A 12,579-nucleotide genomic window follows, 5' to 3' on the forward strand; every position below is an offset into this window, starting at 1 on the left:
AATAATTGTCATTATATTGTATGATAGCAAGCCTTTCATTTCATGACCATCTTTAATAGAAGGCTTGATCTCGCCATAACTCACTACAGTTTATTAAGCCCTTCACGTAAGTTTCCGGCGTGGTTCCCCCTTGTCAGTGATGCAGGACAGAGGACCTGACAAGGACAGCTGTCTTGTCCTTCTGATGATACGAAAAACCGAGGTCCTGTGTATACATTGGAATGCACGTAAAAGATCCCTTTGCAGTTGGAATTCGATATAAGAGTAGGTGATAGTGCTGCTGCCCTGGCAAAATTTCCCTCATAGCACACTATATGGCGCATGCCTGTCTTCATTAGCCCAGCATAGGAGCAGAACAGTAGGACGTTAAACCCCATTTTATTTCATTTTATTTCCTTCACGTAAGGCTAGATCTATTTAAGGTCAACTCAATTTTCGTCAAGGTCACCGAGATGTAAATAAGGTTAGGGCATGTGTTTGTTGGTGAGATTGTAGGTTAGGGTAAGCGCTAGATCCAGGGTTAGGGTTGGGATTAGCGCTAGCCCTGTTTTCATCTGGTGACCTTTGACCAAACTTGAAGTTGGCCTTATCAAATAGATCTAACCCTTCACGTAATACCCCGCATATTTCGGCACTAATTTCGATTGGTTACTGACCCAACTTGAGAGCCTTTTAGATTCCTCGATCATAATGAATACCACGTTTCATGCTTTCCAGCTAAAATGTCTACCTTTTATAATTGAGTTTCAAAGTTCAAGGTTTGTTCAATGTCAAGGTTTCTGTAGAGGTTGCCATGTTTGGATTGGTTTGAGTGTGTTTGTGTCACAACCTTTGATTGGATGTTACTGTTCCAGGAGCGGATCAAGGAATTTTTGCAGGGGGTGGGGGGTCATGTTCCTAAGACACTGTATCTCCCCCCCCCCCTCCCGCATGGTCTCTATCGTCATTTTGGCGTATATACATACACATTGAGCTTTATAAACAGAGAAATCCAACACCTCGTTTGACGTCAATTTTTATTATGAATTAATACAATGACATTGTGATTCAATTTCAAACCCACCCTCTGGATCCGTCCCTGTGTTCACATGTCTTCGGTAAAGGGAGATAACGTTGTAAATACACATAAAAAAATTGTGCTAATGCTTAATGGTGAGAGAGGAATGGGGTTTAACTTCAACTCGACACAAACTAGGTCATTTCGGGACTAACACATGGTTCAATTATATTTCATGGGAGGACCTGGAGAAACCCAGGAGGGTGGACAGGCAACCCTACTCCTTGTCATGTACAAGCTTGGTATAGAAACCCAACGACTCAATGACAGACCTTATGATCTAAAGCTTACATGTTATATCGACACCCCCCACCCCCCTTGTAAAGAATAAATAAGACAATTGTTATGTTATATTTATTGACAAAATGAATGTTACCAACATGATGACAGTCATTTAGAAAAACTTTTACAGTAGAAATATTGAAGAAAATGCTAAAATAAACTGTATTAACAATATTTACACATGGGTTATGGGCAATCAGAGTCAAATACAGATCTATATTTCGTTTCGTTTTTTTTATACTTTCGACGGCCTACACTACATGAAAATCTGACCATTTGTAGTGGGAGGTCATACAAGCGACATGTGACCCTATGACATCAGACATTAATTGATTAACTAAATACTGTTAATGTTTCTAGCAAGATACCCACAGTTCTGTGCATTGCACAGCAAGAACTCACTGCAACAGACCGTTTCATTGGCTAATTTCTCACATCAACCAGAACGCGGGTTATATAACAACTCTTGCAGATCCTAGTGTAGTGAAGAGAAGCAAAATGAAATTTTGAAATAAAAAATGAAACGAAATAGGATTTGTGTTTTAATCAGATTGGGTTTAGGGGAAACCAAATTAATTTTCAGTTCTTCGGAGCCTTAATAAAGAAGATAACTACTTGTGGGTCCCGTCAACAATTTATTTATTCAAAATGAGAATTAAAAACCTTTGAGCAGAGCCAACAAAAATCTTTAATGTCCTACTGTTCTGCTCCGACTGGGCTAATGTAGTCGAAGGTTAATCAAGCTCCCATTCCCTTTAATATAACCCGATTTCAACAAAAATAATTCTTGGTAATTTGTTATGGAGAATGTTGTATTCTAATGTATGTGATTAGCAACAAATCATGAATCATCTACTGGTGTGGAGAGTTGGTCCCCAGTGTGTGATTGCCATTTAGAGCCTGTCTGTACACCGTTTTAGACCATTAAAGTATGACCAATATAGAATGTTGATATCTAACCTATTTCAAGTCAATCCTAAAGCAGTAAAGAAAATAACTGACATAACATCAAATTATTCCAACCTTATAAATTATTTTAGTAATTTTTCTGCAGGTTGGCCATTTTCAAATAACCCCTCCTGTCTAATTTCTGGGTTAACCCTTCAGCCAGCATGATGCTGTACTACAATTTAAAACACGTGAAAAATTACTAGAATTTAACAAAAGGAAATCGATTGATAAAATTAGATCTAATTGTTAAAAACTTTGTAACAATATATACACAAAGAACCAAGCTGACATAAATTTATAATAACATGACACAGGATCCATCTCATGTGAATGACATGTCAAAACTAAGTTTATTTAAAGTTTTAAAGTTACAATTTCATATTTTGAAGTTATATTTTTATAAAGTATTAAAATAAAGCCTTAAAATAGATGGTATCTATAAACAGTTCTACCTTGTTAAAGAATAGTCCTACTAATCCTATAATTTTCTATTGCCAGTTGAGAAATTGGCAAAAATATCATTTCAAATTCAAACATTTAAAGATAGCTATTCCATGTTGGGGAATAGAAAAACAAGGGAGGTAATTGTGTTATTATTTCCGGTGTAAATGAGTTTTAAGTGTGAAAATGACACCTATGATCGTATAATAGTGAGTTGACAACCTATTGAGCAAAAGACATAGAAATAATTATGTTTTGACTTTCTTAGAAAATATGAAATTCTCGCTTTAATGAATGCAATAATTTCTCACTGATATTCAGAATACATAGTGATATTGTGACCATAATATTCAGAGGAAACGTAGAATCAAGAATCATAATGTCTAATAAATGTATCAGTCCAGGAAGCATTGAAATAAGGCACCTGTCATATGTACATGTATACATTGTCAGCCATATTATGGCCTGCAGTACAGGCCTTGTACCAATATTTAAAATAATGGTACATGTATATCAACATCAAAAATGATGTCATAATTGTATTTTACCATGAATAAATTATAATTCATTAAGTATGTAAAAGATGAAGTGAATTGAATAATATACAGACGAATAAATTGTCAGCTATATGGGCTGTACCCATAGGCGTAAGAGCCTGGGGGGCTGGGGGCGGCCATCCCCCCATTTTGGGCACCAAATGCTGGGAAAATTTGGGCACACAATTGTACTTTGTAAAAGTTGTATAAAAAAATATTGTGTTCTTGAATGCGTCCAATTTAACAGCGAATTTAAATTCAGAGTGTCTATAGTTAGGCAATTAAATAGAAATCTTAAGACTCGAACCCTCTATTGTTTGGAGTACAGTAAGTCACGAATTACAGTTACATAAACAACTGTTTTTAGTTGTGTATATTACAAGTAAATAAAATTTAATTCTTTTTTATTTAGAAATTAAGAACTTATTCATCGCAAAAGAGATATTATGATTATTATGTAACATACTAAGAACCTAACTACATTTTTGGGGCACCAACCACCACCGCCCCCCCAGTAAAAAATTTCCCCGTACGCCTATGGATGTACCAATATTTGAAATAATGGTGTATTAACATCAAAAATGATGTCACAACTGTATTTTAACATGAATAAATTATAATTCATTAAGTATGTAGAAGATGAACTGAATGATACACAGAATAATAAATGAACACATTATCATAAATTTATAAATACAAGTCGTTCTTTGAAGTAAAATTTTTGTGCTTTTTATGCATTTAGACTTTCAGAAGCTATGAGCTGTAAGCTTATACAGTTTTGAGGCCATCTTGTTAAAGAGTTACACAAGACGGTCCCACAAGGATGCGTACCTTACAACTACACGTAAGAAGTATGACCCAGGTACCAACCATGACATCATCGGCGCCATCTTGGAATTGTGACATTATATTATACATAAAAGTCCATCAATTGATGCACAATTGACGAAGAACAAGCATGCCCTATTTCTTGTCGATTGTACTCAAACAGGTTGAGCCTTAGGCTTTGTTTTATGATTACCAAGTATATTGATCCATTTCCTGGTTCCAAAAAACACCAACACACATAAAATGTCATGTAAAATTTTAAAAGTCGAATAAAAAAAACCCAAGTATGTTGATAGTACTATATGGACCAGGAAACGAGTATGACATCATCGTCGTCATCTTGAAATTTTCACGTTAGATCCAAGATTAACAGCACTTGGTAATTTGGATCCAGTTTCTGGTCCAAGATAAACAACACTTGAGAGTTGGGATCCAGTTTCTGGTCCAAGATAAATAATTTTGACAATAGATTAATGAATTGTTTTCCAGATTATTTAAAATCCATCAATGTCAGTCCTGGAAACACATGTACAGTTTCATTCCTACAGCTTTCTGGCATGATTTCTAAAAAAAAAGTCAAATTTTCGTGATTTTGAAAGAGAACCAAAACATCTTTAAACATGGCTGATAGGGATTGGGACAGCAGGGGTGACCTACAAAAACATATCTTCCCATTGTTATTTGTTACATGTATATCAGCTCAGCATCTCAAATCCATTTTTTAAAAAAATCTCCTTTGGATTGTTTTCTTTCGGGTCTATCGACCATGAGAAATCGCAAGTATTAATATCCCTGGATTATTTATCAGAGTTCAAAGGTTATCACAGTATCACAAATTTACAATAATTCTTTTTTTTTTTTAAAGATGAAGCACGAGGACGACAGATATAACGATAATTGTCAACAGCAAAAACGGGAACCAAGTCTTTAAAAATCCACATGGACTGAAACGATAGAACATGAAATAATATTAAACATGCATTATGCAAGAGCTAAATCTGCTTATTACAAGTCTTTCTTTAGGCCTGAAATGTTATATTAAACATGCATTATACAGGAGTTAAATCTGCCTATTGCAGGTCTTTCTTTAGGCCTGAAATGTTATCTAAATTATCAATTAGACATTAATTAACTTATCCAGACCATAATAAACTCTCGATGTCAAGGCTAACCTTCGATGTTGGCTGGATTAGATTCCTATATGCCGCTAATGGCCGTTGATAATTAAATCAATAAAAGTGGATAATCGAGACTAAGCTGTTTATATTAATGATTTTTGTAATGATGATCGAGACTATGCCAAAATTTCACACGCTTCTTTCTCGGCTCATAGTGGATCAATTTGACTGAAATTTTCAGCAAATTACCTTTACACTATCTAGTTTTTAACTATTATAGCGAGAACTGCCATCTCGTTATCTTATCTCCCATAATGTATCTTTAATTAAAGATATATTATGTAAGTTTTAGATAAAGGGAGAGAGAGAGAAATGGGGTTTAACATCCACTCAACACAAACTAGGTCATTTTGGGACTAACATAGGCTCAGTTTTATTTCAATAATTCACTTGCGCATAGGGGGACTTTAGCAGTGGGAGAAAACCGAAGGACCTTGAGAAAACCCATGAGGTTGGACAGGCGACCCTACTCCTTGTCACGTATAGCTGGGGAATTAACCATGCCAGTTGACTCAATGACTGACCTTATGATTCAGCGCACACATGCTAACCATTCGGCCATCCAACCCCCCTTTAGATAAAGCGCTGACCGTCCTTGCTATAATAGTTTAAAAATAAATAATCAAAAATTAATATATTGAAAATTTCAGTCAGTGTTTTTTAATATATTAAACTATTATAGCAATGTTATATTATTTAATTAAATTGGGATGGCATCAATTATTGTTTGAAGTCTATGGATATTATTAGAAATACATAGGTCACAAATATATTAAATAATTTAATATTTTAATAGAAACAAGTTGTCAATACTTACATATATAAAATCAATAATATTCAGAATAATAATATTCAATAATATTTTGAGCTAAAAACTAAGAGCCATTGCAGATTTTGTCACAGGTCACGAGATGTAAATAGGGTTAGGGTTAGGGTTAGGATAAGAATTGGAGTGAGGCACAATCTTGTCAACAATCACATGCCCTAACAATATTTATGACCTATGACAAAATCTGCAACTGCTCTTGGCTTTTATCATTTACCATACAGGAACTTTTTTATGTTTTTACTCATTTTCTATATATTACTTCTTCATATTTAAATAACTTCAATCAGTCCATAATATCATGTATATCGTATTAGACGTTAAATTTGTAATAAACAACATATTTATCAGTGTTGTTTATTCGATAAATGATCCTATGGATTTATTATAAAATTTTTTTAGAGTTACTTCCTGTAACCGGTGCAAAATATATACGTGCAGTTATAAATAAGACAGTTTTTATTTTTAATTATTTGAAATAAAAAAGTGTCATGCAGCCCTTTTTAAGTGACGAGGGATTAATTGAGAAGCATGTGTAAGTGACACTTTGTGTCTTTGTATACAAAAACTTTTTTATGTTATTACTACTTTCGTTTTTTATTACCCCTTCAAATGTTAATAACTTAATTAAATCAACCTGTCCATAATATCATGTACAATGTATTGGACATTAAATTTGTAATAAATTAAAAAATTATTACTTTTTTAGCACACTTAATTCCCTATCATGTCTTCAAGCATAGGATGGTATTTATTAAAATCAATTTACTAAGTAATCTTTTCAAAACATAAATTAAATTTATAAGAAAATTTTATTTACCTTACAAATTTTCCATATATCAGCATTAAAAAACATAACTTGATCATATTCCATGATGAACTGGAATCGTAATTCATTAAGTTCAACGCCATGGCAACATGTGAATGGCAGTTGTCACAACAAAGATTATGCTGGAGAGAAGAAATGAAGAAAATCAATATAAGGAATCTTGTAAGATAAGTGTAGAGTGAAGCCCTATACAGTCTATTACAAAATAAAACAATATTTCAGATTTTATAACTAGTGAGACGCAGAAAACCCCCAGAAGTTCATTGCCAAATATGGGGGTGAAGAGAGAGAGAGAGGGGGGGGGGAAGCTGCCCTTTATTGCAACAACTTTCTATCATAAGAAACTTCCTTCCGAAAACACAAAATATACTACACTATATTCTGTTCTGTCTACATTTATGACATCCACAACATCAAAATGAAATGAAATGGGGTTTAACGTCCTACTTTTCTGTACCTACTGGGCTAATTAAGACAGGCATACACCATACAGTGTACTATGAGGGATATTTTGCACGGACAGCAGCGCTACTTCCCAAGGGCTCTTTGACCTGTCCGCCAATATGTACACAGGACCTCAGTTTTGTGTGCCATCCGAATGATTAGACACCACTGACAATGAGAAACAAAAGTCGGAAATTCCTGATTAAATTTCTTTCCTAACACCGGGATCAAACCACGGCATCAAAATGGAGATTATAGAATTTACAAGAATTTAGAATTATTGACAATCAATACCTTCTCCTTTTTTTATATTCATCTTAGCCCATGGCATGGAGTATGCCCACCTCCATCAGCCTATGCCCACCTCCATCAGCCTACGCCCACCTCCATCAGCCTATGCCCACCTCCAGCCTACACCCACCTCCATCAGCCTACGCCCACCTCCATCAGCCTACGCCCACCTCCATTACCCTATGCCCATCTCCATCAGTCTGCGCCCACCTCCATCAGCCCACACCCACCTCCATTACCCTATGCCCATCTCTATCAGCCTATGCCCTGCTCCATCACCCTATGCCCTGCTCCATTACCATATGCCCATCTCCATTAGCCTATGCCCATCTCCATTAGCCTATGCCCAACTCCATTACCCTATGCCCAACTCCAATACCCTATGCCCAACTCCAATACCCTATGTTCCATTAGCCCAATTGGTGCAAACAACACTTAAACTAAAACCCCTCTTCCTTTACTGTAAACTTCTAATACTTCCCACCCTGTCCCAATATAATCATCAATTATCTTACCATTCTTTGTTTATATTCTTCTGAAGCTTCGTAAACACATTTATCCCAAGTTTCCCGCCCACCTTTTACTTTCGACAAGTCAAATTGCCAATATCTATTAAATAAATTACTGGTATATATTAAAATATAATAATAAATCATTTAACATGTATAGCGCCAAAATCTTGTTCGTAATGCTAATGCGTTTCGCTTGTACAAAATAAAAATATATGATTATAAGTACACAATGTAACACAATATAGATACGCTCGTATAATATCGTAAAAATTAAAATATTTGGTAAAACAAGATAATAAAATTAACAAAAAAGAAAAAAAATAGGAGGGTACAGGCTAGGTATAATTTGGTAAATGAGATAATCTTAGTTCAATAGATTTATATATAATGGGTGATTATAGAACATTTTTGCTGAATGTCTAATGTATGATTGTATTATGAAACATTTTGTTATAAATAAATGAAAAAAATATTCAAATTGAATAGGTTTCAAGGGAATCAGACCACTTTGGCTGCTACATCACTGGTTAAAGCTGATACTGAATCTAGGCCTTTTAGTAATGACAATTTTTGTCATTAATTGATATAAGTGGTCAATAATCTAAACTAATGTATAGTATGTATAGAAAGTGGTTAGAAATTATACAGTTGTCATTAATTAGCACTTAGCAGATGTGTAACTAGCTGTAAATGATTTCACTACTGGAGACTAATTATAACACCCATCACTATCCAATACACAAACCTGAACAATAGTGTTGTACATCAATCAATAATCACACTTTTAACAACTTAGTGACAAAACACCTACTTAATGACTACTGCCTAATTACTAATAATATTAATAAACTAATACACATTATGTATATAAACTGATGACTTTGAACTATTAGTGTTGTATATTTATAACAGTTATTTGTTACTTAGTCAACGATATCAACATTACAGTTCATTTACTAGAGGTGACAAAACTATGTGATCATAAAATATTTTTTTGGTATATGTAAGGTCCTCCAAAAATAATACTTGGGTTTCCGGTTATTTGGCCCCGGAAAATAGGCCTGGTTGATTGGATAATCTTCTCCTGTTTTTCTTGCATGGAAATTGCGGGGTAATATCGTCAAGAGCTAATTTAAATAATAATTTACATATGGTTACTATAGCCTTTGTCCTGTCAAATTGGGAGAGAGAGAGAAATGGGGTTTAACGTCCACTCGACACAAACTAGGTCATTTCGGGACTAACATATGGTTTAATTCTATTTCAATAACTCACTTGCGCGTAGGGGTCTTTAGCAGTGGGAGGAAACCGGAGGACCCGGAGAAAACCCATGAGGTTGGACAGGCGACCCTACTCCTTGTCACGTACAGCCGGGGATTCGAAACCATGCCAGTTGACTCAATGACAGGCTTTATGATACAGTACGCACATGCTAACCATTCAACCATCCAACCCCCTGTCAAATTGGGAAAATAATGCCAATTCAGACTGTTCTAAATACCAAAACTCAGTATTTACAGGACCTGGCAAATCAGATTTTGGCTAAAAAAAACAACCAACCGAAACAGCGTCTGTCGGGTAACTATTATAACAAGGGTAATTTATTGGTGGGGGTGGGGGGTAAGGGGGTGTAATAACAACTAATAACACTTTTCATAATACCATGTTATTTAAGCAAAAACAGCCAATAACAAATATTACCTGGTTGGAACACCAAATGTCATATTATCTTCCTGAAAACAACAACATTCTAGGTATAATATCAACAACAACATTCTAGATATAATATCAACAACAACATTCTAGATAAAATGTCAACAACAACATCATCTTTGGTCATGCCATAAGTTTTTCTTCTGAAAGTTCAAATTATTGGATTACAAGAACTTTCATGTCATAAATTATTCTTTTTGAAGTTTAATTTATTGGATTACAAGAACTTTTATGACATAAATTTTTCTTTTGAAGTTTAATTTATGAGATTATAATTAAGAAATTTCTTTATTTAAAAGTTTAATCAACCTCTATTTCTCATAGAGATACAGTATTGGCAACTGTCAGACTAAACCTGCTTTCATTAAAAACTACAATCTGTATCTACTAATGCAAATAATTTATTTTGTGAATATTATAAACAGTGACTTACTGCTACGTAGTATGGTCCCCCAAAATCTCTGATAACACCGGATGTCGACGCTATACCCATGTGACCTATAAATGGGAACAACCACCTGCAAAAATACAAAAAGGGTTTTTAACTAGGTTTACATGTATCTAACTTGAAACAAATCCCAGAAAGGGTTTTTAATTACTTAAAGATACATTATGGAAGATTCGATAATGCGTTGGCAGTTTTCACTATAATAGTTAAAAACTGGATAATGTAAAGACAATTTGCTGAAAATTTCATTCAAATTGATCCACTATGAACCGAGAACTAAGAGATTGAATTTCCGCCTAGCCTTGATCATCATTACTAAAGTCAGTACGATAAACAGCATAGTCTCGATAATCCATTTAATCGTTAAATCGTGAAGGAAAGTTATGCAGTAAATCGGCTCACAATCCACTAAAGATAACAGGCTAGCGCTTCCATCTAGAGTTGAATATAGTCTGGATAGGTTAATCAATGTCTAATTATTAATTTAGATAACATTTCAGGCCCAAAGAAAGACCTGAGATAGGCAGATTTAGGTCTTGCATAATGTATGTTTAACTTGAACCCAACCCATTAAACATTTCAATGAGATATGTTTAAATCAATCCAAAGACAGGTTGCATAGTCATAAAATATAGGTTCAAAGCAGAAGTCCTCAAAGGTTGTCGCATTTAGATAAATAAAAGGTAAAGTTTTCATACTGTCAAATATCACTGTCACCATGGACAAGATCCTATGACCATAATAAAGGGTAGTAACTCAGTAAGTAATTATCAGATATTGTTGAAATTCGATCAAAAACTTCCATCACGAAGATTCACAAGATTTTACGAAGTTTTCATACTGTCTTTAGCAGTGGAAGGAAACTAAAGGACCCAGGGAAAACCTACGAGGTTGGACAGACGACCCTACTCCTTGTCACGTACAATCAGCGAATCGAAACCACGCTACATGTAGTTGACTATGATTCAATGACAGACATTATGATACAAAATGCATGCGCTTTATGATACACCGCGCATGCGCTAACCATTTGGCCATCCAAGATATAACCTATATGTAGCCCAGATTACATTTGTGAGTTATTTTTGGAGGGGAGAATTCCCACACATGAAAAGTCGCCGGGCTCCGTGTTGGGTGCTAAGTGTGACAGAATGCCCCTGTCTGGAATCCAACCCAGGCATTGAATTCATACACCCTTAGCGAGTGTGCCAAGTGGAATTTCCAACAACTAAGTCAGTATAGGGGTATATTTAACAACTCAAGACACCACAGGACATACCAATCTATACGTCCCAAGATATACTATAACATATCACACCACATATTTAGGCCTACATGTGATGTAGATCTAGGCCTACATGTAGGGCCTACATACATGTAGTACTACATACATCTAAGCTACCTGAGCACTACTACATGTAGGTGGCTACATGTAGGCATGTATGGTCTGGTCCTCCTGCACATTTGTATAGGCTACGGTACTGTACACGTATGTAAAATTTCCTTTGCACAAAGCCACGCACTTCCAGCAAAAACTAAAGTTCGCAAGGGTAGACCTACCGTTAGATCTAATTAAATATGTGTGAAATAGCATTATTTAACCGAAGTAATGTCGCAGACAAAAATTACAGTAAATTACTGTAACTAAATAGCCTCCAATTGTAACTAGTAGTAGTAGTCTACTCCTGAAGCCATGTTATGATTTATGATCAACTTTTAAGGGCTTGACCCAATAAATATATATGTCTAATTAAGCTTGTTAATTACGGTATTATTTGTTAATTAAGTAGATCTACCGTACTGTAGAGTAGTAATCATGTCACAAAACAGATAAAAATATTTAATTTATTGGTAGACGTAAACAAAATGCTTCTACTATTAATACTAATAATAGCCACGCTTGTTCCGATACATTGTTGTTACACTCAGCAATACAAATAAATACAGGTCACCGTGATTCAACTTCCGTATTTTGGGAGAAAACCCAACAAAAACATAACGGTACCAACTTTCATCTTGTTTTACTTACGTAATACACGGTAAAGGTGTCCATACAACACAATGAGGGTATCTACTTCTGCCATGATCTATTTTGTAACCACTATGCATACCATTTTGAGCCGACATATCTACTGATTCCTGTTCTAGATTACCCGACATTGAAATTCTTCTGTCAAATGATCCGTCCGCCATTTGTTTGACAGCTCGGGAGCATCTATTGATATTTACCAAATCATTTTATA

The 12,579-nt window shown here is 34.9% G+C and overlaps 1 protein-coding gene across 1 annotated transcript; it reads right to left on the reverse strand.

Moving 5' to 3' along the window:
• Positions 1 to 1,396: 1,396 nt before the first annotated feature.
• LOC126827006 (transmembrane protein 222) lies at positions 1,397 to 12,538 on the reverse strand. The gene is made up of 6 exons (XM_050556169.2): positions 12,366 to 12,538; positions 10,322 to 10,406; positions 9,877 to 9,908; positions 8,179 to 8,272; positions 6,920 to 7,050; positions 1,397 to 5,039 (listed from the first exon to the last, which is right to left on the reverse strand). The coding sequence occupies exons 1-6, from the start codon at positions 12,527 to 12,529 to the stop codon at positions 4,955 to 4,957; spliced, it is 591 nt and encodes a 196-aa protein (XP_050412126.1). The 5' UTR covers positions 12,530 to 12,538; the 3' UTR covers positions 1,397 to 4,954.
• Positions 12,539 to 12,579: the final 41 nt, after the last annotated feature.

The sequence above is a fragment of the Patella vulgata genome, chromosome 7, assembly GCF_932274485.2.
Source record: "Patella vulgata chromosome 7, xgPatVulg1.2, whole genome shotgun sequence".
NCBI lineage: Eukaryota > Metazoa > Mollusca > Gastropoda > Patellidae > Patella > Patella vulgata.

What these genes read in the sequence shown, in the direction of transcription:
- LOC126827006 (XM_050556169.2), bottom strand. Translation starts at nt 12,529, where the DNA reads ATGGCGGACGGATCATTTGACAGAAGAATTTCAATGTCGGGTAATCTA. An exon ending in GGGGACCATACTACGTAGCA is followed by an intron (nt 9,909 to 10,321) that starts GTAAGTCACTGT and finishes TGTTGTTTTCAG; the next exon opens with GAAGATAATATGACATTTGG. An exon ending in ACATTTGGTGTTCCAACCAG is followed by an intron (nt 8,273 to 9,876) that starts GTAATATTTGTT and finishes TTTATTTAATAG; the next exon opens with ATATTGGCAATTTGACTTGT.